This window comes from Parasteatoda tepidariorum, chromosome 2 (genome assembly GCF_982258835.1).
Source record: "Parasteatoda tepidariorum strain Cologne lab strain chromosome 2, Ptep-v5.0, whole genome shotgun sequence".
Taxonomy (NCBI): Eukaryota; Metazoa; Arthropoda; class Arachnida; order Araneae; family Theridiidae; genus Parasteatoda; species Parasteatoda tepidariorum.
Window position 1 is genome coordinate 20,748,526 of NC_141756.1, and position 27,986 is coordinate 20,776,511.

Sequence of the window (27,986 nt, forward strand, 5' to 3'; positions counted from 1 at the left end):
AAACTTGCGGATCTGGCAATATTCTTTTTGTGAACGAGTGGAAAAAAAAAAGAAAATAAATAAATAAATTGAATGACACGAAAATACGAATTAAAGGGACACCGTCCCCTTCTATGACGAATTAGGCAAAAACCGTTGCTTTTTATTTAAAAAATTGATCTTCCAAAATTTTTTAAAGTTAGTGGTAAGTTAAATGCAAACTATGCATTAAGTGTTGAAAGTATAAAAAAATTGAAATTTTCTGTAGCATTAGAACTAATAGCAAACGAATTAATTTTAGTTTGCTTAACTTTTGAAATTTTAACTGCTTAAATAATTACTCAAACAATATAAAAAATGAATAGTTCTTGCTTAATGATATAATTTTCTTAACTTTAATTACATTGTTTAGGCTCACAGAGCTCGTGAGGTTTATGGAGAATTGTGATGTATAGAATTGCATTATATAGCTCTTCTACTGTAATAATATATTAATAATGCTGTTTAATTTAAATCAATAATGAGTTGACTGTAAATAGAAAAAATTCCTTTAATTTCTCATATAAGATTGGTTTTACTAATATATTTCTTTATTAGTCATATTTTATTTATATTTTTAGAGTTTTCAACTGTTTATCAGTAAGAATGAGTGAAAAGAAAACTGCAGCAAAGGCTGCTACAAGTAAAATATCAAAAGGCATACCTGTTTCTACTAAAATTCCTACTTCTGGTCGTGATAGTGGTACTCATTCAAGATCTTCATCAGTATCAAACTTAACTTCAGCTTCAGATCTTGTTTCTGGTAAGGCTTTTAAAAATCTACTATTTTCTAAGACTTGATAAATTTAAATATTTTTTTTTCAATTGACAGCAAATTAATTTATTAAATAAAAAGAAATTTGGTTATTTTATTAAAAATATATTTATTTGTTCGCATTTTCTGTTTATAGAATAGAAATTCATTTGTCAATAATATTATTATTTAAATTACTTAGCTTAAAATTTTTACTGTTAATTAATTCTCAGTTTAAAAATTCAGCATAGGATTTTTTACAGTAGATGGCATAACTATTGTTTGTTTTGTCTATGGGGTAATTACAAAATTCTTTTGTAGTTGCTTAATTGCAGGATCAATTTTAGATAAATTTGTTGAACTGTTACTGTTATTCAAATTTTCTTTTTATTAAAAGTAAAGTTTTTAATGTAATAATAAACAGCCCATTTCCTTTTTGTTTACGTACCTAAAGGTAAAGAGAATCTATTAAAGATGTCTTCAAACAAAAATTTAGTTCATTAAGAAAGTATTTTGGAATTTTATTAATTGGTATATGATAAATTAGTCTAAATTTTTTGTTTTGAACATTAAATTTCTTATTTTTAAGTTTTCTATAATCTTTAAATTACCATGTTTATGATGTTTATTAACGAATTCAAAATATTTCTCTTCTTCACAGTGACATTCATAATGTGGGATATATTAATTTTCATTAAATTTTTGCTAATGTCATTATAATTAAAATAGTTCTGCCAAGAGTTTTATTATATTTATAACTTTTAATCATGTTGAAATCTTTTAATGGAAACAAATTTTTTAACTGTGGAATGTATTATGAACATTAAACATATTAAAAATAGTTTTGAAAGCTAATAACAAAATATAAGTTATCTAAATTTTTTATTTTAATTGGTGAAATTTTATTCATTTTCGTTTACACAAGATGGAAGCATAGAATTTTAAAGTGTAAATTAGTAAAAGAAACTTGTTAATAAGATCTTGAAGCTTATGGATATCATTATCTTTATGGGAGAAAACAAAATATTTCATTTGTTTAGTATTGTAATGTTTATTAAAATCTTTTTCCTTACTATAAATAAAAGTTATCTTTAATTTGTCACTATAAGGAGAATTTTTGTTGCATCCTGATCCCCATTTACCTGGATTTGTACGCTTATCATTAATGTGAAAAAATGAGTAAGTATATAGAGGAGTTATTAAAATTAATTTGACAAAGTAATCATCATTTAATCGTTTTTTTTTTTCTTGTTTTCTTCATATTTCTAGCTTATATATATATTTGGTATAACTGAAAAATTGATAATAAAATTTATGTTCTCAATTAGTAAAATCAGGGAAAAATTGATAAAAGTTAATCTAGAAAAGTCAAGATATTTTTACTGGCTACCTTCCTGCAAGTTTTGAATTCAATATATCTTTTAATTTACATTTTATTTAATACCGTAAGCTTCTGAGTATAATCCATGACCATATGTAATTTGCAGGTGCTACTTGCAGTCCGGCAAAAAATTTCAGTGGATAATCGACACTATCGTATAGTTCATGGATTATACAGCAATCTGCTTTTATTTGTGTTGGAAGTAACATAAATACACAATTTAACTTTAATATATAAAAAATTATGAAAATATGGCATGTATTAATTTTTGTAATAGTAATTTTAAAAATTATTTAAAAGGCACAATTAATAAACGTCATTATGAATACTGGATATTATTCATTTTTACCATCAATAAAAAATCTTGTAGAAATCTATCATAATGATATTTCTCAATTTCTTTTTTTTAAACATTAGTGACATGCAAGAAATAAAATTTTAAACTTACCTCATAGGTAGGAAATATTCAAATATAACATAACTTAATAATGTAATCAATTCTATATGAACGAATCTATCATATGAAACAGTGGGAAGTGTCAGTGGAACTGATGAGCTGAGATGAGATCATGTTTAAAGGCCATTGATAGTGGATTCGGGTTATGTCACACTATAATTCCAATTCATTTTCTAATGTTCATTATACATATTATTTTTCTGAATGAATTGTAAATTTAGCAAATGCTACTCCATCAACTGGACTTTTCCTTATAGCTGAATTTCACATTATATTTCCAATACATTTTCTGGTACATAATATATATCTTTTATTTGACTTTTTAAATATTTATGAATATTTTCTGCTTTTCAGAAATAGGAGATGCTTCTTCTGCAAGTATGCATGGTTTTAAATTGGAAGATCGGATTTGGGTCAATGGCACAAAACCTGGTTTAATAAAGTTCCTTGGTAAAACTGACTTTGCTCCCGGTATCTGGGCTGGTGTGCTTCTTGATGAAGCTGTTGGAAAGAATGATGGTTCAGTGGCAGGAGTTAAATACTTCAAGTGTGAGCCCAATTATGGTGTTTTTGCTCGCCCACAAAAACTGACAAGAACCATGGGAGCCCTTCCTAGTGACACTATGGGCAGCACAACTAATCTTAGGAATGCTGGTGCCACCATGGGTAGCACCACAAGTATAGCTAGCCTGAGGAGTGGTGTGGGTTTGGCAACTCCTGTTAATAGCAGAACTCCTGGTACTTCTGTTACATCTCCTACCAGTGCCACCAGAGAAGTGTGCTCCAAACTTAGATTGGGTAAAAGAGTTGTTGCAAGTTCTACAACTGGTGTTAAAACAGGTGTGTTGAGATTTATTGGAGAGACTGATTTCGCAAAGGGTGAATGGGCTGGAATAGAACTTGACGAACCAGTTGGGAAAAATGATGGATCAGTTGCTGGAAAAAGGTAAAAAAATTTCACTTTTTGTGATAAATTATTGCCAGTTTACCTTAATCCTCCATCTGACCTAACTTATATTTTTCTGTTTCATGCAATAAACCTCTTGCAATTGACAGAGTTAAAGGAATTATCTTTTTTTCCCTAGCTAATAAAGGAAGTAACTGTCTGCCTAGTAATTAAATCACGCATCATGACTCATATTTGTGGGATTTGAAAGTAAAAAAATGTGATCAATTTGAAAATTAAGCATTTTGATCAATATTCACACAATTTAAAAATCCTACACTGTGGTTTGTGTTCGCATGATTAAAACCAAACATCACAATTCATAATCCCACAACTTTGAAATTGCATGTCATGATTTGTATTCACGATATTTAAACATCATCATGATTCATATTTACACAATTAAAAAATGCCCACATTGGTTTCTATTCGCTTTATTTTAAATAGAACACCAAGATTTGTATTCATGCAACTTGAAAGTCACATATTGAGATTCATATTCACATGATTTTGAAATCACACATCATGATTCATATTCACAAAATTCTAGAATCAAATATTGTATTTCATATTCACTGGATTTATGAATCAAACTTTCTTAATTATTTATAAGAATTGACAATAGGTAGTAATTCTTGGATTAAAAAACATAAAAATGTGAATTTTGTATCTAGCTTTATTATAATCCGAAACATTCCTTGTTTCGTTGTTCTCACACCTACAAAAATAAAATTTTTATACCATATTTCTGAAATAGAACTTATTATTAAAATAATAAGTTCTATTCTAATAATATAAGTTAAATATAAGTTCTATTTTAATAATCTTTTTATTATTAAAATAACTATTTATTTCTCGAAAATTTTTGAAATCTGTGTTAAGAATTGAAATGTCTATTAATATTGTTGCGAATTATAAGTATTTTAATTTCTTAAAATAATATGGCAAGTAATTTTGATATTTGCACATAATTTAATAATATAATTTTGATAAATTTTATCCATTTCTACGAGAGATGTAAAGAGGAGTGATTTTGCCAAATACTGAATATTAGACAAAAAAAAAAGTCACTAATAAATATTATTTATATATAAATACATTTAGTCATCATTGAAAAATAATAAAAACTTAGCTATATTATTGGTATGAGGTAAAGTTGAAAAAAAACTATAATAATTATCCATAAAAATTACTTAATAAAAATAAATTAACTAACAGCTATAAAAAAAAAATAATTGGTAAGGTGAGAAAAAAAGAGAAAGTAGTCTTTAAGAACTTCTTAATTTTTAATTTGTAAGATTTGTATGAATCTTGTACACTACTAAAAATCCTATATTAAATTCACAATTAAAAAAGCTTACTAATTTTTATAATAAAATATTGTTATTAATGAATACTTAAACTGACACTTATACCTATCAGTTTTAAAATTCTTAATTAAACTGAAGTAAATAGTTTGAAAATAGTTATTTCTTTTAAAACATTTCAAACGTTCTGGTGCTATATTTCATTTGTTTATATTGGAAAGACTTTTATAATACATTTAAATTATTGTATGGGTTGTTTCTTCCTGTGTTCTAGAAGAATTTGGTTTCTTTTAGATTTCTAGCCTTGCAAAATATCTTCCTTACTTTTAAATAATTAGCTTGCATTTAATATTCAAAATATTCAACAAATTTTATTTCACTTGTTGCTTTTATACTAGAATATTATTCAACTAATTACTTAAGCTGATTTCGTTAGTATTAAAATTTCTGTGTGTGTTTCTAATTTAAATGTTTTTGTTTAAAGGTATTTTACATGCCCCATGAAGTATGGTTTGTTTTCTCCAATTCATAAGATTTCACTTGTGGGTGGTACTTCTAGCTCTCGCACGCCTTCTGTGCGGGGTGCACCCATTCGGAGGTCTACGAGCAGAGAATCTATAAGCAGTTCTGTGAGTAACTGCTCCAAATCTAGTCGTGTCAAATTGGGGGTGACATCCCTCACAAATACTCAGGTAATTCAAGTTTATCTAAGCATAATTTAAATTATTTTTCTTCATAATTTTAAACAATTTAATGCCACTACTAGCCCCAAAACATCTGGTGCTCCTAGATGAATAAATGAATGAAGTAAAAATTCTGCCCTATGGAGGATATTAATAATTTTTTAAGTGGTTTTAAAATTCAAAATTATTTTTTTTAATAAATTTTTTTTTTTAAATGCATCTTTAAATGTTAAATTTTCTCATAATTTTAAGGCTAAATTATAAAAATAAACTTTTAAGTTATTTATCATTAAATTTTTTTCATTTACTTTTTCTGAGAAGCATATATGTCTTTTAGTATGCCTTTAATTATTTTTATAAACTACAAACCTTTCTCTTATTTTGATAATGAGAGAGAATTACTTTTAAATAGTAGTATAATATTAGATAGTATTAATAGTAGTATAGTATTAATAGTATTAGAAGGCAATTTAATAATTGTTGAGGGTAAAATTCAGTTATTATGTAATATTATGCATTTTGATACATTTTTATGGTGTTGAGTGAGTGTCCTTTCAAAATTCAAAGTGCCCTTTTATAAGAGGAAGTGCCCTGCCCTTTTTTATTCTCATTGAAAACTCAGCAATTGTAAAGTTTATCCGTACAAGTCTTGCAAGTGTTGCCTCCCCTCTGCAAAGTTATTTATATTCTTTCATGATGTTTAGTTTAATTAGAACTGAATAGTTAAGTGAATGAACAGAAAATTTATTCATAAAACGGAGACTAATTATTGTTTTTAAAATAGATATGTCTTTGCTTTTTTTTTATGACGCCAATGTTATGTTAGGAACAATGAAGTACTTTAAGGTCAATAGCCTCAAAGTTTATTTTTGTTGCTCACCAAACTTTAATAACATAATAAAGTTAAATAAAGAACTAATACTTAATTTTGCTAATAAATTAATTTTGTATAATCTTAATACTTATGTTTATAGAATAAGATTATTAAAATGATAAAAGAGTCCAAGATTTTTCCACAGTTGTGAATATAGTCATAGAGAATTTTAGTCCCTGAAATTGCATTAAATTAGTGTTTTACTGAGATTTTTAGTGGAACTGCAATATTTTATTCTGTCATTTTCGTAAAATTATTTTAAAAATTTTGCTTATTCCTTTTTTTGTTGTTTTTAAAATTAATATTACTAACTTTCCATTCTTATAATTTTTATGAAATACATGCATTCCAATTGTCTTTTCTCCCTTTATAATTTTTTTCTTTTCTATTTCAGAAGTCTAGAACAACTGGAGTAGGAATAATGACTACAAGTCGTGCATTGGAGGTAAGCATTCAATAGGATTATTTTTTCAATTCATCAATTTGATTAGTGATAACAGGCCCAAATTTTGATGACATTTGTATTTTTTGGACATTTTTTCCCTTTTGGGGCATATTTTTTTTTTTTTTTTTTTTAGAATTTTAGGATACTATTTTTTTTTTAAATTTTGGTGCTTATTTGACAATTTCTTTGAAGTTTTTTTGGGATAATATTTCTTTTTGTTTCTCTTATTGCTTTGACTTTGGGTCATTTTAATACTTTTTAATTTGGTCACTTTAAATGCCATTTTAATTTGGTCACTTTAAATGCAAGATTTTTCTTTCAATTTTACATTTGTAATGTAATTTACAATACCACCTTCAACCAATTTTTCTTTTTACGTTATTGTCTTATGTTCATAAGATCTTTAAAAGTAATTTTTGTTACATTTTTCAAATCTTCTCGGGTATAAAAATTTACTTTTAGACAAGGGAAGCTCATTTATATTAAAAATATCAAAAAACATTTAATTATCTAATATAATTTTAATATTTACTAATATAGGAAGTTTTTATGTTTATTAAAATTTATATACAGAAGGAAAATACTAAGGAGTCAATATATTTTCCTTTTTTTTTGTTGTTATTTTAGCATTTGACATTTATTTTCAACTGTAATGAATGTGTATTGCATCGCTTTATATATTGTCTCGAAAGAAAGTTATTTTAAGAAGAAAAACATTGATCTAGATTAATATTTTTATTTAATTATTAGGGTATTTTAAGAAAAAATTTTAAGAGCATTTATAGGAGTTTTTTTTCGATCATGAAAAAACCATATTCTAAATGTGTTTTTGAATTTATTGCTTATTGACACTTCTGTTATAGGAAGCACTTAAGGAAAAAGAGCAGCACATTGAGCAACTTCTAAAGGAGCATGATCTTGGAAGAGGTGAAGTTGCTAGATTAACAAGTCGCTGTGAAGAGGTATTTTTTTAAAATTTATTTTATGATTTTGTGCCATTTTTTTTCCATCACAGAATTCATTTTATTTAAGTTTAACTTATGTTTAAAGAAATACTGTGCGAATTTTATTTTAGTATTAAAAAATATTATTTACAAGTTGGTTCTAATTATTATTTTTTTAAATAGTTATTGGACATAGATTTCCTTTTAAAGTAGCTTGTCTTTAGCCCTTTAGTGCAATTTTTTTAGGCATCAAATTCCATTGAGTTTCTGAGTAGTATTGCACAGACTGATTTTAAAAGAAATCAGTAAAATTAAAATTATCTATTTTAGTTGAGGCCAGACCCAAACCTGATAATCAGGTAATTTGTGGAAAAATGGTTATTTCACAAAGGAAAAAAAGTTTTGCTTGTAACATATTTTTAACGGCTGCAAGAACAATGTATGGATTATTCTGTTTTGTACTTGTTTGCTTGTAACATATTTTTAACGGCTGCAAGAACAATGTATGGATGCAAGAACAATGTACTCTGTTTTGTACTTGTTTTCAGTTAAAACAATTCAGTAAATCAGTTAAAACGAATTCATGGATGTCATAACTAGCCATTCATTATCTGTATACTCTTTTCTCCCTCAAAATGATCCTGATCTTTGACTATCAGGATAATTAGAATTTACATAATTGAAATTCATAGCATTAAAATCGTTCTTTTAAACATTATGTATATGTCTTTGTTATAATAAATTTTTTTCTCAAAAAAATAATTTTTTTTTTCTCTTACTGAATGATTTGTATTTGTACACCATTAATTAATTTTTGTTTTGAACAGATTGAAAGGAAAAACACAGAGCTTTTGGGTCAGCAACAGCAGTTTGATGAGCTCAAAAGAGGACTGGAGCAACAACTGTCAACTGAAAAACGGTAAACATTGCTTAATTTTTTTTTTATAATGAGTTTATTTGGAATCCCTGTAAAAGTACATAAGAAAATTAGTTAAAATAATGATAATTTTTTTCGTTTAAGCAGCAAATGTTTAAATAAATTATAAACCAATCTTGTTGAAAATAAATATATTTGGATTTTAATTGAAAAAAATATTTTAGAAGGAAATTTTTGTTATTGTCATCTTCTTAAATACACTATATATTTATTGTGATAGCTATTATTTTATTTAAATATAAGTATTTATGTTTAATGTTAAATATTTGTAGAGTGCATAAAATAAAGAACAGAACCAATTTTTGATCTAAGGATCCTCTTTCATTATGTATTGATTAGAATGTTCTGTTGTTTATTTTACGGACTATGATTCAGTTCTTGTAACCAAAAAACTTGAAAGGAAAAAAATTCTTTTATTTTAGGAAATTGGAAGATTTGCAATTTCAAGTAGAGGAAGGTGCGATTTTAAAAAGTGATTTGGAGGTAACATGTTCTTATTTATATATCTTAATTTTTATTTATATATCTTAATTTAATATGTTTTATGTATACATGGGATTTAATATTATTTCATAAATTTTGAATTATAAATATATTTTGTAAACTAGCAATCAATTTTGGACAATTGTGCTAATTCTAATAGGATTTCCTCTCAGTTACAAATTTTCGATAATCAATATTCAAAACGCAAATAAATAGTGAGGAGTAAAGAATAATAATAGAGGATACAAAAAGTGAGATAGTTCGCGCTTAAGGAAAAAATAAGAATAATTCTGAACATCATATTATGTTGTTATTTTTCCTTTATGCAGGTGATCCTAATTAAATGCCTTGATTGTTCAAATATAACTCTTTTCTCGTTTTGGAATTCGCTATTTTATCTATCAATAGATAAAATTATTATGAATGATTATTACACAAAATAACCTCTCTCATCAAAGTGTTTTATAAATTTTTTTCATTACATTATTTTTAAATGTTTAATTTTGTACAACAAATAAATTATTTAATTTATTTGTTCATTCTTCAAATTTTGAAAGTGTATTTATAAAAATTTCTTTAATATTTGATTATTATAAACGTATTAACTTTTCAATCCAGTTGAAAAAAATTTTAAATCTGTAGTTTTTTTAGAAATTCTACCTCAAAAGTTTTTTGTTTTACATCTTTTGATTGAGATATTACTTTCATTATTAACTTATTTGATTATAATTTATTGTTTTGTCTAATTTTATAGATGCAGTTGCAACAGAAAGGCTCTATTTTTAAGCGCTTAGAAGATTTTCTTACTAAATCGCACGTAAGTCGCATTTCCTAAAATATTGTTTTTAAATTGAAAAGACGTATAGCTGGTCAAACATGTCCTAGTTAACTCATATTCTTTTAGTTATTTATAACATGAACACATTCCCTATGGAAGGTATACTATGGAATTTCCATAGTTCCAGAAAATATTTTTTATAGTTTTTGCACTGCTAGAATTTCTCCTCGAGGATAATAGTCTCGTTGATTGATGACTATTTCTTACACAGATATTGAATCTATTTAAAAAAAACACACACACTCATTTGTGTGTGTGTATATATATATATATATATATATATATTTCTGCTTTGCTTATAGTGGGCTAAAAAAATATACCTCCAAAATTTAGCCGCTGCCTTGGTAATCTGGTTGATCAGGCGTTTCAGGAAAATGGATGAAGAGAGTTAACATATTGTACTATAGTATAATATGTTTTTTTTTTCAAAGTAACAAGTTTATAGCTGTTAGCTTATACAGTGGTTCATTATTGTTTCTCTTGGTCGAATGTAGAAGTTTGGAGAAAGTGGTTCCGATTTCAGCGCTATTGACATCTGATCGGGCTCAAAATTATGTGGTATTCCAACCATGGCTATTGAGATACTTGATATTCAACCATGGTCGGGGATGTTATTATTTGTGCCGCATAAACATCTTACATTAATGTGTGTTTGATATAAATTTTTTTTATCTTGTATTTAAACTTAAAATCTCATCTTAAATTTGTTTTAGGATAATAAATTTAACAACATAAAAGAAATATTGGACGGAAAAGAAGCATTGACTGATTCAGTGGAGACTCAAGAAAGTGACGGAACCTCCAGTCTAAGACAAAAAATACAAGAGCTTGAAGAAAACTTGTCTAAATTAAGAGAGGAAAAAGATGTGAGCATTCTTTCCTTCCCTATATATTCTAAACACACTTATTAATAATACTATATAATTTTTGACCATAAACTGTGTCCTGCCTAAAGGGAGATTCAGCAAAATACAGATTTACTACTGAAAAGATTATATATTTTTGTTAATCATATGTTTAAAATCGGAATTAAAGTATTGTATTTATCTGAAGAGATCTTAAATATTGTATATTTAGTTTTCTGAATTCTAATTTAGTTTCCTTAATATTTTCTAACAAAATACAGTTAAACTTCGTAATAATATAAATTCATGGGTGCCACTCTAAAAAAATTTCAAGACTCAACTTATTTTTAGACTAATAAACATGGTCTAGCATTATATAGCAAAATTTTTCCAAAATTTATTACTCAGTTTTCATAAATATGGCCCACATATTGTATCAATGATGATTATTTTCTTAAAAAAACATTTATTTTTTTTTCATTTGGTTAGTTTACTTTTTACAGGAAACAAAAAATAAATAATTAACACTTAACCTATTTTTTTTTTTAACAAATGGTGAAATGCACCACTAATTTTTTCTTATAGGCATTCATAGCTCTATTTTTTTATTAATTTCATCAATAATATTTTATCCTTGATCTATAAATTTCAATTTTTAAAATAATTATCTTAATTTAACTGTGCCTAACATCTCGAAATGTGGGAGAGGAAAATACAAACTAAAGAATATTCAGATACAATAATGCAAATTTTGTTTACACAAGCAGATTTTGAAGTTCAGTCAGTCAAATTCTCTCATTGTGGTGGTACATCATCATTCGATGATTTTGCTATAATGATGTAAAATAACTGTTTTTATTAAAAAATATTCTTTTACTTCTACAGAAGATATTTGTCACGTTCTTCTTTAAAGAATTAGGAAATTTTTTTTTTTTCTTCTTGAGAACCTAATTTAAAAATCAGGTAGGTACTTCATTTACGTCGCCTTAGAACTGCACAATGGGCTATTGTTGACTGTTTGGGAAACATCCCTGAGGATGATGCAAAGACATGCCATTGCAATTTTGATCCTCTGTAGAGGGGATGGCTTCCCTACTTCAGTAGCCTGAGGATTGTGAGAGAAGTCGAGCACTTTACGGTAGAGCAGCTTAACGAGGACAGATATGGTACACCCTCGATCCCTATGCAGGTTGATCAATGTGGTCACCCACCCGCTTACTGGCCGCAACCAGTAATGCTTAACTTTGGTGTTCTACTGGGATTGTCCTTAAGATCAGTCCACTACAGGACTAATTTAAAACAAAAATTACGAAACAAACTGGAAATAAATATTAATTAGAGGATGAAATTCAGTTCACTAATATTTTCTTAAGACTGATTTCAGTCCATAGGACTGAAGAGGGGCACCTATGATAAATTATACCAGAAGAGGGTTGAAAAAAATCAGTTTATAAAATTAAATTCTACCTAATAGCATGTTATTTTATTGAATTGTATCTTTTTTCCCCGCTGCTCTAGCAACAGTTTAAAACATTTTAGGAAATAATTTAATAGTATAAAAATTTTATTGATTGGTTTATAAGATTGAGTTTGCTTATAAGATAAATAAGAGAATTATAATTTATATTCATTTTGTTTTGTATAAAAGGTTTGACAAAATTTTGTTTTCTTAGAAATCTATGAATGATTTAGAAACCATGAATTTGAAGTTCAAGGAAGTAGAAAAGAAAACAGAAGAACAACTGTATGCTCTTAACAACAGTGTTCAAGAAAAAGATGACGTCATAACTAACCTGAGAAGTGAATTAAATCTGCAGTTGGAAAAGCTCACCAATTTAGTGGCCGATAATCAAGCTTTAGCTGAACAAATGGCTTCACAAGCAAATACTGAAAAAGGACATACAGAAGAAGTGATTAAAGAATTTGGGGAGGTAAGGCTTATTTAAACAATATTTTTTGTTGATTTTTTTAAATGTATTTTACTTTCATGCATTTGTATTTGGAAGTGTTTAAGTTGCACACCTCGAATCTTATGATCTAATAAATATTTTTTGTGTTAAATTTTTATTTACAAGTACACCAGATAAATGTTTGTTAATTTAAGTATTAAATATATTTTACTTTTATATATTTTTAAATCTATGGCACTCTCCATACGTATCTAGAATTAATTTAACTGGTGCACTTTCATGAAAATGATGGAAGCTTTCTAGCCAGAATTTGCATTGCCTTTTTAGGAAATCTTCAAGCACGCCCCATCTTAAGCTTTTCTCTGCTTATATGCTTTGCATTTTTTTTGAACTTTTATTTATTAAACTAATAATTACCTTAATTTAAAATTCATACACTTCAGTAATGTTTTTTTTTTTTAGCTTCGTATGAATCAACAAAATGTCTTATTTTCAGTTGAAGCTTGTTACAAAAAACTTTTGTTGCTCAAACAAAAATAAACATCATAATATAATATAACTAATATATAAGAGCAAAAGGAACATAAATGAAAATGAATAAAAAGAAATGCAAATAATAAGTTAGATCTCAAAATGCTTGATTTATTTGTTAAAGTGATGTAAAGAGAATTTTGTAGTTGAAATGTTCCTATGCAGCTCCATACTTTTCTTAAAGCTTGATTCTTCCTCTAACCTTCAGATGTGATAATTTAAATTTATGATTAGCTATGATTTAAGGAATTATTATAATTTTCATTATATAATATTTTGGTTCTCATGCTTATAAATATTAGTCTAAATAATTACCATACAATCAAAATCCTAATTTTTTCTTTTAACCTAACAACCTAATGACTTTTAGCTGGACAGAGTCTGAGTCTAGGAAATTTTTTACGAATCCTACAAAATTTTCTTTGATCCAGACTCCACAGCCCTGGTAAGTTTTCAGTAAAGTGGACACCACTTGGACCAAGAAAATTTAATGTTTAAGACAAAGACATACATTTAGAAATCTAATTTTGTAAAAGTATTTTAAACAAATTAACACGATAACTTAATAAAAACATTAATAGAAAAAAGAATTACATTAATATATATTTATACCTACATTAATATTGATAATTTTTAGAACTTACATAGCTTAAATGAAAATTTTCTCAAAATAAAATCAATAAAATTATGCATATTGTAATTTCCGATATGTAATTTGTAACTGTTAACCCCTGCCCATATATAATACTAAGTTCTATTGTTTATAATATAAATATAAAGGAAATAATATAATTATAAATATAAAGGAAACACTACCATATAATATTTTCAGTGTATATTATTGAAATTTTGAGTTTTGGCAGTCAATTGTAATTTTTTATTTTACACAACAATTATACAATGCAAATTTGGTTCGCCGTGCAAACTATCAGCATTAACTGGCTAATGCATCCCCTGTAAACACATTTTTTTTTCTACCATTAATTATTGTTTAAAATTCAAGCCAGATTTTGTTTGTGTTAGTTTTGTTTTGCTGTTGATTTGCTTTTTCTTTTATTTGTTCCAACATAGCAATATTTTATTTTGTTCATTGTTTTCCCTTTTTTTTAGTTTGATTTATTTTAGCATTTTTCATATGTATTTTGTTTTGATTGCATGACACCCATAGAAAGTTTCAAACCTCTCCGAAGAACTAAAATTGAAGTCTGCCAAACTTCAAGAGCTTGAGCTGTCAGTACAAGAAAGAGATAACAAAATAGGAGTTCTTGAAAATGAAATCAAATCACAAACTCAAAAGATAGCAGAGTCTGAGGGTCTTAATCAGAGTTTGAATGAATCATTTGAGCTGAAATCTTCTGAACTTACAGAGAAAATTACTCTCCAACAATCACTCGAAAGTGAAGTGGCTGCTTTTAAACTCAAAGTTGAAACTGAAATTCCAGAAAAGGAAAAGGTATAGTCTGAATTAAAGCTTGGTATTTTTTTTAGAGTTACTATGTATATTTAATTTTATTTCTGAGAAACCTCTTTTTTATATATTTCTATTGAATAATTTTCACTTATTTCAAATTAAATTTTTTAGAAAATTCTGGATTTGGTAAAACAAATTGAAGGCCTTACCTGTTCACTTCAAGAAAAAGAAGACACAATTGCCCAAAAGCTGTCAGAAATCACTTCACTTCAGGGGAAAGTTAAAGAGTTGTCAGACAGTCTGTCAGAAGCGAGAACTGAGCACAATGTTGCTCTTGAAAATGCAACAATTTCAGACAAAAAGTCATCAGAAAATCTGGCTGCCCTACAAAAAGAGCTAGAAATATTAAAAGAAGAAAAGTCTGAAATAAAAAGCAAATTTGACCAGGTAACTAGAAGTTATTATGTAAATAAGTACTGAGTCCCGTGTTTGTTTATGGTTAGGGTGGCAAGTTGGGGGAAGAAAAAAAAGGACCAAAATCTGACCAGACCAAAGACCAGATATAAAAATTATACAATTTATGCAATAAGAGACACGAACATGGTACAAACAATAAAATAAAATATATAACAAAACTGAAAAAGAGTTTATTTTAACTTTGTATACAATGTTATTTTTTTTCAAAACTTAGTACAGTGTTAAATTATTCTCATTAATGTTTTGTCATGGTTAGCATGCCTGATTGCGGAGCCGATGGTTGCGGGTTCGAATCCCGCCCAGGGCATGAATGTTTCTTTCTCTCTCTGTGTTCTATGTTTTTTCTTCTGTGTAAATGTGACCCGCTCTATAAACGGGTTTGTGGTTGTGTGACGTGGCCGATGCTGCTCCACCGCCGTGGCTTGGCCATAGGTGCTCACTGAGCAACGAGAAGAGAGTTGCAGATCTGTAGACACTTTTTTCCCTCTTATATTCTTATTGAACTTTTGGGAAGCATGTTATTGTTTTCAAATTATAATCCAGAAAGATCTTGCTTGACGTAGTCTTGACTATCTTTGAACTATTTTCATATCATCTTCTTATTCATCTATTCTTTTATATATTTTATTAGTTCTATATTATAAATTTTAAAGCTGCAGCAAAATATTAACTGTTTGCTAACAGTAAGTTTGAAAATTTTAAAAAAATTAATCTCATTTTTAAACACTTTTTGTGAGAATTATAGCTTTTTAAAAAATGAGCAAATGTGATATAAACCCAACCTGCTTTTTTTTTTCTTTTTTTTTGTTGCTATTTTAAATTTTATTCATAAAATAATAGTTAAGTACTCAGCCAGTTGTTGGCCAAAAAGATAATGAAGGTTTATGCTACATAATTTTGAGACCAACGGTTTGATGCAATAGGTCAGAAGTGCAACTTTCCAGACAAACCTGTAGACATTTTATACTTGATTTAAAAAGTGGCATTGAACATTGGACCCAATTCTAAGTTTGTTATCCTAATTGAAAAGGGTTTCAAATCCATGATCCTGTTACCACTGAGTATATTTTCTGTCAGTACTGTGATCAGTGCCAACTAGGAGCAGATTTTGTATCCACCAGCTATCATTAGATTTGAACCTAAGTCACCTTCTTGGGAGCAAACACTTTATTTCCTGATCCATCACAGCTTAAGTTAGTAAACATTGACCATAAGTTGGGTAGATTTCAAGCCGTAACTGGTTATAAAACCTGGTCCTTTACAATGATAAATTAGTCCTTTTAACCACCTGTACCTCTACCACCCACCCTCATAGATTAGTAACAAATCAAAATAGTTGTGATTTAATTTTTAATAAATATTTTAACATAGATTGAAAACTATTAAATTTGTTGGAAAGAATATATTGTATATAATTTTGGCTATGCTTTGTATTATATAAAAATCTTAAATATATATGTACTTGCATATAAAATACTTTATACTTATGTATGTAATGCCGTCATTCTGAGTTTATCTTTAATTTATCAAAATTTACATAATTAGTTGATATTCAATTTTTATCTATCAAAGTCAATTTTAATATAGTTTCTGTAGAATGATGATTCCACTATGATTTTTATTGAACATTTATTAGGAAAAAGAGAATGAAAGTATGTACAAAATATTTTTACAAGTAGCTGTAACTCTTCAAATACTTTTAAGGTCTGGTTTCTTAAGACGTGCCTTATCTGGGCGTTATCCGGACGTTGACGTACCGCTGACGCCAACAAAATACTGGTTTGTTAGCTCAAGGCATGGTTTCTTAGGACTAGCGCCTTATCTGGGCATCAGCGGAAAGTTGACATAGAGCTGACGCCAAAAAAAAACTTTTTTGTTAGCTCAGCGTGAGCAGTCGGTCCAACGCAGACATTATCTCTCATTGCGCATTGTATTGATTTTGTTATTGTCGACCAGTTTTTTAGAGAACAAATAATGACTTTGTCCAAGAAAAAACACATTATAGCTGAGCTAAATGAAGAGTGCTACGTTTAATGAAGAAGCTATGCTTAATGTCAAAATTAAAATCTTGGCTGATTTCAATGTGCTGTTGGATGCTGTCCGCCGTTGCTTCTGTGGTTAACGTCATGTTTTAATCCAACTGCAGTTGAGTTGGACGGCAATTGTAATTCAAGATGAGTGTTCGATGACGTATACTATCAAACTCACAAATGGACCAATCAGAGGTTAGCGCTGATTTCCAACTGAAGGCGTCCTGTCCAAAGTAACCAGGCCTTTACATGTTCATTTCCAAAATACGAGTACGCACTTTTTCACTTTTTTTTTGCTATTATTTTCTCTTGCTATTATGCTCTCTTATTTTCTCTTTTTCAAGTCATGCGATCCATAAAATGCAGCTTTCTTTGTTGGGGTTGATACTGTAAGATTCAATCATAAAACTTGAAGATATTATTAAAATCAGAAAATATTTATTTAATCGAATGGGATTTCGGCTTCTGAAAGACATTTTATTGGACAGTATAAATTAATTTTATTAATGGTTATTATATTTCTGACAAATTAACAATGATTTATGCAGGAAATGGCACATTAATTGTGAGAAAGAAATTATTAATATATTCTAATATGTTAGGAAGGGCTAATCTACAATTTAAATATAATTCTTTTTAGGTTTCATTTTAGATCACTTAATTCTATTTAGTTATTATTTTAGGTGCTACAATATATATATATATGTATATTTATATATATATATATATGTATATACAGTCGAACCCCGCTATAGTGAACCTGGGATATAGTGAACACTCGGATGTAGTGAACTTTTTTAGCGGTCCCGTCCGTATTCCTATTTAAATAATGTTATTTTTAACGCTTATAGTGAACAGCTTAGAACTTAGAAACTCGGTTATAGTGGACTCAAATTTCATTTCTTTAAATATCTTTTTCAGTCCTCCATCTTTAAACTTGTAGGTGTTGGGACTGAAAATGAATGCATTCCTATAAAATGTGTCATATTACTCACCTTTATGCTTATCACTTTTAACTATACTGTAATAAATGTCAAACAGATAATTTATCTTATACTCCCCCCTCCCTGAGAAGCCTCGCTTTCTCTCTTTTCCCCAAGCTTGCTCTACAACTAGTTAACTTGGCCACCTGCTGAATTTTTGGAATTTTTTTATCTGTTCAAACCATATTCTTTACAAATCACCCCTTGACAATCAAAAAGGGGAACAATTTAACTCATTCTACAGCTGCTCTCTTCATATTCTTTCATTATCTATTTGAGACAAGATTTTTATTTCAAAAGCAGTGAAAATGGCAAATTCTCTAAAGAGAAAAGCGTTTTCGATAGACGACAAAGTTAAAATTGTAAAGCGTATTGATGATGGAACCAATCAATCGACACTGTGTAAGGAATTTTCCTTGTCAAAATCTACAGTTTCAAACATTTAGAAAAATCGAAGTGCAATTCTTGCGGCATACGACAAAATCATGGTTTCATCGAAAAACTGCGTGGAGCTGAAAGAGAAAACGTAGAAGATGCTTTGTTAAGATGGTTCGAAATCTTGTTCAGAATGTAAAAATCTTGCATTCTTTGCACATTGTAGATAAGAAAATTGATGAACTCAATTTAAAATCAAATTGTGTTCAGTCAAAAATCACAATTTTTTATCATAAAAAGTGAAAATAAAACTAATATTTAGCGACGTAATTACTTTTTCCAGCAATTTTTGCTTTATTATCTGTTAATTAGTTAATAATTTTTTAAATAACTTATGCAAAATTGCAAAGCCGATTTTCAATCATTCAACTGTCTTATGCAAAAAATATTATTCAAAAAATTTGGATATAGTGAACCATCAGTTATAGTGGACACATTACTGAGTCCGCAGACGGTTCACTATAGCGGGGTTCGACTGTATATATATGTTTCATTCCACATGCTAAATTTTTTCATTACTGTAATTTTATTTGAGAATGAGTTTTTCAGTTAATTTATAATCAAAACTAATTGGTTAAATTGCATTCAGGAGCTTCAAAAACAAAAATTGGAAACTGAAACTGCATGTCGAGAACTGGAAATGAAGACAAACCTTTTATCTGAGAAAGAGACTGAAATGATGACAATGAGAGATACTATAAAGACAAAAGAAATAGAATGTTCTGATTTGCAGAAAAAGCTATCTTCCCTTGAAGAGTCTTTCGAATCGCTCAAAGCTGAAAAAGGAGAAGTAGTTGAGAAAATCAACATAAAATCTATGGTAATATTTTTTCTATTTTTTTAGAATGTAGATATTATTAATTTACCATTAATAAGTTTAAATTTAAGAACTTTAAACTTTTAACTTAATAATGGAGCACATGTTGGAAGAGATGTCAGATAACTGAAATATGACTCAAATGAACTGTCTCCTTAATTCAATAAAATCAATCAATATTCAATGATTCAATAAAATCAAATAAGTAGATTATTTTTTAGCTATTTCATTATTAAATATAGGGCATTAGATACTTATGAAGCTTACACAAAATTTAAAAAAAATATCCCCATTACACGACAATTAGCTGAGCCTAATTATTACCCATTTTCCCCCACCTCAAAAAACAATTCGCAGGGGTCTGTCCAGACATTTTGTGAAAGGTCCGCTTTTGTAAAATTGTAAAAAATTATTTGTAATTTTTGAATATAAAATAAACGTAATATATAAGAATGCGACGAAAGTCGCATTCTTTCAACCAGGGTTCTGTTTTTGTGAATTTGTGCAAATGGAGTCATTGCAAAAAAACTTTATCAACAAATTTTTAAATGGCAAGGAGATGCAAGATTATGCTCAACACTGTAAAATTATAATTTATAAAAAATTGTAAATTATAATTTCAAAAATAAACAGCTATTGCTGCTACTAAATTAGCAATGCAACATACAAATATTTGATATTTAGTCTATACTGCACAACACAGGATATTAATTTTGGACGAATAAAGGAAGAAGCGTCTGCCGAAGACAAAACTAACATCTGTCCTTCTTCCCCCCCCTGGGAAGGGGGGGGGGATTAACAAACCAATAATTAAGATAAACAAATTTGTGAAGGGTTCGATTAAAAGATAAATTATTTTGTGAAGGGTTCGTTTTTAAGTTCAAATATTTTTTGAAGGGTCCGTTCTTATGAAAAGATATTTTGTGAAGGGTCCATTAACGGACCCAAATTTCTTCTAAACTGACCCCTGATTCGTAATTAATAAAAATTTTGAAAATTATTCTTAAATTTCTTTGTAGATTTCTTTAGATTTCCCTCTATTAGTTTGATTTAAAATTAATAGTTTTTTTTTCGGTTTATAATGATATTAAAAGAGAGTTCATCAGCAGCATAAACTAACTTACTGTATAAGTTGAACATAAGCTGAAAAATTGTAAACAAACTTTTATCAGTTTCTAAAACTGAAATAAAAATGCTTGCTGCACTCCTAATAAATGTCTATAAAACCACTAAACTAATTGTTTCAATTTAAAAAATAAAAATAGAGGATTTTTAACATATGCCCACTTTACCTCATTTACCCACTTTATCCCATTTACCCACTTTACTCCATCTGACCCTATAAGTTTAATAAATAGTACTTCTATCTACCATCACTTGTTTTATCTTGTATTTCAGAATGGTGTATGAGTGTTTTAAATTTTATGTTACTCTATTTTTCTTAATTGTATATATTTAACTTCTGATATTCTTAATTTGAATATGAATTGGTTTTTCCATAGGAGCTTCAAAAACTTCAATCGGAGTTTGATGCTGCGTCAAGGGAGTTAATTGAAAGTAAAACTGCTTTATCTACTGCTGAATCTCAATTAATTTCTCACAAACAAAGCATAGAGGAAAAGGAACACGAATTCTCAAAACTTAATTTGGAGTTAATTGATATTAAAAACACAAGAGAAGAGTTGACTAAAGATAAAGATTCAGCTATAAATTCTTTGAAAGATAAAGAAGAAGTAAGAAAAATTTCATTCAGCATTCTTATTATTACGATTTTAAAGTTTTATGTGTGTGTATTTCAATGACCCTGCAATAGCACAGAGTCGAATCATGGTATTTAAACTTATCTACTATCAAATCTCGATATCACGAACTTCAATAATGCAAATTTTTCAATATAATGAAAAATCGAATTCCTTATGCATTAGCTATGATGCTGCTCATAGAAAAAAAGATTTCTTATAGCAGAATACATTTCTCAGTGGCCCTTAATTTTGCAAATATTTTTAATCAAAGAAGTTTTTTCCCGATGAACTTAAAATGTTTAAATTCCAATTCTTAAAATCTTTTCCTGAGCAATTTTATTAATTATTTCTCGGAACCCTAATAAAAAAGAGATTGCCATGATTGAAAAGAAATTGCATCAGTCATCTAAAGAAGTAGTCAAGCAAATTTGTTATATGCAAGTTATCATGCAAATTTGTTATATTGAGATTAGACTATATATTTATATATATATTGCCTTGGCATTTTGAACTTTACTCAGAAGGTAGCACATTTCACTTATTTTTTTGTGTTATCCATCATGGTGTTCAGTGATAGGGAAAACTGGAAATTATAAGGGCATTTATTAATTCTGGAAATTTCAGGGAATTTCTCAAAAATCTTAATAAAACAAGTAAAAGTTTTCAAACAATTGATCAATGAATGCTTTAATCCGTGAGTGGCGCTTCACTAAGAATGCCACAAACAAGAGTTTTCTCCCATATTTTTTCTCAGTGATCCTAATCTTTCCATTTGTTTTTTCAACCTGAGATCTTCATTTTTTTTCAGTCATTTCCCTATGGTTTTTTTAAATTCTGATGTATTTAATACGTTCTTACAACAAGCCAATTTCGAATTTGAGCTACAACTTTTTTGAAATGTTCAATTTGTGGCGATTCCATCGTGATTCTTCTTCTTCTGATGATAGTTTTTTTGGAAATCATTTATAATTTTCAGCCCCTTTTCTCATGGTTTTCAAAATCCGATTTTTTTTTACCAATGTTGCATACAAATTTCAAATTTGATTAATAATTTATTGATGCATTCGATTCGGGACAATTCCATCTTAATTTCATGTCCTCCTATGATAGATTTTCGGCAGTTGCTTACCATTCTTTTCTTTTTGCATAGTTTTTCAAATTATAATATTTTAAATACTATGTTATTACGATGTGTGAATTTCGAATTTGAGTTATTATTTTTTGACGCACTTGATTCATGACAATTTCATCTTAATTTCACGTTGTTTGGTCATTGTTATTTCTCAAGTTATTTCTTAAGTTACAAGTTATTTAGTTATATTTATGCCACTTTTTCACAGCCTTTCACATGATTTTTCAAATTCTGATACTTTTAGTATGATATTACGACGTGAGAATTTCGAATTAGAGTCATCATTTTTAGACACGTTTGATTTCTGACGATTTCATCTATTTTACGTTATTGAATGCATCACTTTTTCACTGTTGATTATAATTTTTTAGGTCTTTTCCACATGGTTTTTCAAACTTAGTATTCTTTAATACGCTATTGCGATGTGTGATTGAATTAGAATTGTCACTTTTTGACGTGTTAGATTCATGACGATTACTCCGTAACTCCCCCTCTTTTCTGATTCGTTTTCTGGGCTTTTCCATTTGTTTTTTCGTAATCTGATGTTTTTATACGATGTTATTACGACAAACGTACATTTCAAACTTAAAGAGTCACTTATTGACCAGCTCAGTTCGTAACGATTCTGAAGTAATTCTGCATTATTTATGAAGCGTTTTCATGGCAGGTATTTGTCTCTTTTTCAGCTATTTCCATGTGATATTTTTCAATTATGATATTTTTAATAAGAAGTTAGCGAATTTCGTATTTTAGTAATCAATTTATTACGCGCTCAATTTACGATAATGCCATTTGAAATCCACATTAAATTCCATACACTTTTTCGGCAGTTATCACAGTTATCTTTTTTTCAGCCTTTCTTACATCGCTTTTAAACTTACAATATTTTTAGAACATTATTACAACAAGCATTATTTTCAAAATACAGTAGGGAACCTATTATCCGGAACGATCGGGACCATCGCTATTCCGGATAACTGATTTTTTGGTTTTCTGAATTGCTACAAAAAGCCGTTTTTTTTATTGTTAAACCCAACTAAAAAAAAATTTTTTTTTTGGAAATAATCTTAAAAAGAAGAAAAAACGATGGAGTAATACACTAATGATTATTTCCAAAATGCTGGTAAGGTAAACATCTTTAAAAAAAGAAAGAAAAATCCTAAAATCTTATGAGGAAAAAAATTTTTTTTTTTTTAAAAAATGGCGGGAAAATTTATCGAATTTTGTTCCGATTTTTTGGTTTTCCGGTTTTCTGATTTCCGGATAACGGGTTCTGCACTGTACTCGTTTTGTGGAATTCACTAATTTAACTGCAGAATTATTTTTAAATTAAACTATCTCTTTGAAGACAACTTTATTTAAATGATAAAATTAATAGTTTAGTACATTTTGGGTTTTTTAAAATCGACGCAGATTTTTGTGAAATTCATTGCTCCTTTTTCTGATGGTTGCTCTTTTTAAGAGATATGATTCCCTCTACGGTTTTTAGCGTCCTGGCCTTTTTACAGTCTTGAATGAAACCAGCCTTATTTTCAAATATATAGTGATTATTTTATAATACTAATCTTTTCATTAATGCTATTTTATTTTACTCTGATTACTTATCTATTTTAAATGATAAGCGTATTTGTATGATAAGCGAAAATATACAACTGTTATAAGTTATACATTTATAACAATATTCACTCACATTTAGAAAAAAATGTTAGAAAATTTGTTTAAATTTTTAGCTTGATGCAATGTCCTAAGTTTTAAAGAATTTTCACAACTATTCTTTGCTCACTGTGTCACAATGTTTATTGAAATAATTTATTGAAATTGCTTATTGCTTATTTTTTTTCTTTTCTAGTTGATATCATCTCTTGAGAAGCAACTGTCTGATTTCAAAAGTGCGGTTGAAGTCAAGACTGCAGAACTTGAAACGAATACGAAAGAAATTGAAACGAATAAGAAAGAAATTGAAATGTTAAGCAAGTCCAACAAATCTAAAGATGAAGAAGTGTCACAACTGTTATCAAAATTAGAACTAGCTCAACAGAATGTGGAAATGCTGAATAAGGACAGCAGCGAACATGTAATGACTTTACAGAATGAACTTTCCAAGTTGAAGGAAGATAGTGATAAAATTAAAACAGACCTTAACCAGGTATTTATTATTTATTTTTTTCAATTGGCAAATGGTCTTTATTTATTTTTTCCAAGTAGGTGTCTTATAATAATTTTCAATTCATTAAAAAAAAATTTTTCAATTATCTTTATTCTTTCAGCTGTTAAACTACCAGAGCTGCCAATTATTATGCTTTTTGCAAATTATTTTATAGAGTGGTAGACAATTCAGAACTAAAGCTACTAGAATTTTTGATAATTTTGCCATCATTTTAAAAGCCTCACCACAAGAGCTGGAGCAAAGTGGCGTTTTATATGAGTTTTCGAATCATTTACATGTAGTGGTGGGAAATCAAGTTTGCAAAATAAAGAAATACATTAAATCATATACTTAGCTACTGCTTGAACAAATTTTTCCCAAAAAGCGTCAAAAGTTGGCAGCCATGCCCTAAATGGTGCACTAGGTTACTTCCCTACATCGCAAACTGATTTTTAATTTTGTTATTTAGTAATAGGAACGATAGTGCCAGCTTAGCATAGCTGTCAACTTCTTAGAAGTTAGATTGGAGATTGATTGGAAGGAACTTATATTTATTTTTATTTTATGTTGTAGAAATTGGAAGAAGTCCAGGAGGAAAAAGAGAAACTAAACAGCAATCTTCTGAATGAGGAAAAGCTGAAATCAGAAAAAGAAAGCCTCATTTTGAAACTTGAAAATGAAATGAAATCTAAAGAAGCCAACTTGACTGAATTCTCTGACCAAATTGAGAAACTTAAGAAAGATATGAGTGCTTTGGAAGAACGAAATAAAGAAACAAAACTTTCCTATGAAAAAGAACTTACAAAGACAAAAGAGGAATTTGACTCTCTATTAAAGAAAAAAGAATTGGTAATGTTTGTACTTTTACTCTTTATTCACCGATTTTCTCAATATTTTTAATTACTCAATAAATTCATTGTATCACTTTTTTCTCGTGGTAAAAGAATACTAAAATCTGTAGATTAATGCAATTTCTGCCAAGCAAATTATCTTTGTTTATAATTTTTTTTTACCCCGGCAATATTTTTTTCAATGTTTTTTATCACTAATTAATTAATATCAATATTTTTACTCACTCAATAAATAAATTGTATCAATGCTTTCTCATGGTAAAAATATACTAAAATTTATAAGTACAAAATCAGGGCTCATGCTAAGAATTTCAAATTATTAGCTAGTAAATTAGTCAAATATCAAAAGTCTTTGCAAAATGCAAATCTTATCAACTTTTTGTGATAAATTTTTTTTTCCATAAGAAACTATTTTACGGTTGTCTTTACTTAGAGTTTGTTTCAGGCTTATATTATTTGGACCCAATTCCAATTGGTTACGGGGCACATCTACCGAAAGTTATTGTAATCTAATAAAAAAATACTGATTTGTTTAGAAAAATTCATTTTGACGTAATTTTAATTTCTTTCCAGTGGATAAAATCATTTGTGAATACTTTTGCCAGAACAAAATTTTATTCGCCAAATTTATGATTTTGTCGCATTTGATAAAGTGGCGAATGCTTAGCAAGGGTAGTGCATCATGCTATTTCTGCCAAACAAATTATCTTGGCTTACAATTCTTCTTGACAGTATAGCATAAATTGCATAAAATTTTTCATATTCTTAATTTGTTGTGATGAGAAATTTTGTTTGCAATTTTTTTTGTGTTTTACTTGATAGAGGCATCTTGACAGTTCTTATTTTGTAAAAATATTAAATTGAAATTTAGTAAAATTAGAAAAATATTGTATTTGAAATTAATTTTTTAAATACCAAATTGAGTTTCATTACTTAAAATATACTAGTTTTAATATTGAATTTTTTAAAGATATTTTTAAAAAAAATCTTCTATAGCTACCCTAATAAAACTTCAATTTTAACAATTGAAGTTTCATTTTTAGTAATGTCTTTGCAATGGTAATATGAGTTATTAAAAATACGGAGTAATGTAGGAAAAAAGTATTAAACACTTAATTGTGACTATTATTTAAGAAATGAGATATTAAATTAAATCTATTTATGTTTTAAATAAAGTTTTAACTCAGTGTTACAGGATGGAATCCATTAACATAAATCCAAGTCTTAAATCTCATTAGTACCATAAATATTTATAATAATTTCAGTGTATATTAAGCAAGTATATTTAAGAGAAAATATTTTTTGAATTTGAACTAATTTATTTTTGTTTTTCCACTTAGGATTTTAATGAGCTTTTGCAGAAAAAAGATAAAATTAACCTAGAACTTAGTGAGCTTAATGAGTGTTTGGCTCAGAAACATGAGGAAATATTATTTGTGCAAGGATTTATGCGAGAAAAGGATCAGACTATTGAAAAGCTGTCATCACAAATTCAGACACTTGAGAAAAAAGTTGATGCTATCACCAAAGAAAAGGAGGATGTGCAAGAAACGCTTCAAAAACAACTGCTGACCACCAAAGAAGGACTTAGTGATGAATTAAAACAGCGAGAAGAGGTATTTAATGATTTTAAAAACATATTTTGAAATTTTTTAGTTTTCATTTTATCTAGAAGCTAATTGAATTTCAAAAACATAAAACTGTTTTTTATAATTATACCCTGTTTTTTATATGTTATTTTTCTTAATAATCACTACAATAAAAAATATAATATTTCATTTTTTTTAATTAAAAAGTTGGTTTTATTTGTTGAAAAGTAAGTTTTACTGATAATTTTTTTTTTTTTTTTTTTGTGTTTCTGATAAAATATTGCCATGTATTGCAACATTATGGTCTGGATAGTTAAACCTAGATTAAAAACTGAATACTTACTTCCTATATGTCACCATTAAATTAAAACTATGCTCAATAGGAAATTTTCTTGCACTGTTTTACATCATTCCATGAAGTTCTTTAGGGAAAAAGTCATTTATTTAAATAATAAGATTTAAAAAAAATTAGGTTAATAAAAAGGATTTTCTTAAATAATAAAAATCAATAAAGGACTCACCTTTTTAAAATTAAATATATACAAATAGCTATTTTTTTCTTCGAATTCTTAGCAATTATTTTATTTATATTTTTATAGGCTGTGGAGAAAAGCCTGTCAAAATTGTCCGAATATGAAAAGATGCTGGAGGACTCTAAAACACAGTTGAAGGCTAAAGAAAATGACATAAATTCTCTGAACAATATAATCTCTGAAAAAGACTCCCAGTTTGACGAACTAAGTAAAATGATTGAGGATTCACAATCTCAGCTGAATCAACTAAAAGAAAACAACGATAAAAATGTCAAACAGCTGGAAGAGAAAGAGATATTTATCAATGAATTTAAGGGGGAGACAGAAAACAAACTGAAAGAAAGGGAAGAGGCAAGCATTAATTTTAATTACAAATTTTTTCTTTTTATTATGTTAACAGCACAGAGAAGTATTAAAAAATTTCACTTTCATTCCCTAATTAATAAATGCCTTTACTTTAACATATTTTATCATATTCTTTTATTAT

At 27.9% G+C, this 27,986-nt stretch overlaps 1 protein-coding gene across 2 annotated transcripts in view; it reads left to right on the plus strand.

The window, feature by feature from the left end:
- Positions 1-8: 8 nt before the first annotated feature.
- The window catches only part of LOC107437215 (uncharacterized), a 50,658-nt gene continuing 22,680 nt past the window's right edge, over positions 9-27,986 (plus strand). For both annotated transcript variants that reach the window (XM_087156959.1, XM_087156958.1), the window contains exons 1-19: positions 9-184; positions 600-781; positions 2,965-3,556; positions 5,348-5,555; positions 6,815-6,865; positions 7,729-7,827; positions 8,637-8,728; positions 9,169-9,229; positions 9,984-10,046; positions 10,781-10,933; positions 12,586-12,843; positions 14,522-14,806; positions 14,936-15,211; positions 19,279-19,509; positions 21,009-21,239; positions 24,230-24,526; positions 25,100-25,375; positions 26,718-26,993; positions 27,566-27,850. In XM_087156959.1, coding sequence (XP_087013085.1) covers positions 625-781; positions 2,965-3,556; positions 5,348-5,555; positions 6,815-6,865; positions 7,729-7,827; positions 8,637-8,728; positions 9,169-9,229; positions 9,984-10,046; positions 10,781-10,933; positions 12,586-12,843; positions 14,522-14,806; positions 14,936-15,211; positions 19,279-19,509; positions 21,009-21,239; positions 24,230-24,526; positions 25,100-25,375; positions 26,718-26,993; positions 27,566-27,850 — 3,891 coding nt within the window. In that variant the 5' untranslated portion in view covers positions 9-184; positions 600-624. The remainder of the gene's footprint in view (positions 185-599; positions 782-2,964; positions 3,557-5,347; positions 5,556-6,814; positions 6,866-7,728; positions 7,828-8,636; positions 8,729-9,168; positions 9,230-9,983; positions 10,047-10,780; positions 10,934-12,585; positions 12,844-14,521; positions 14,807-14,935; positions 15,212-19,278; positions 19,510-21,008; positions 21,240-24,229; positions 24,527-25,099; positions 25,376-26,717; positions 26,994-27,565; positions 27,851-27,986) is intronic.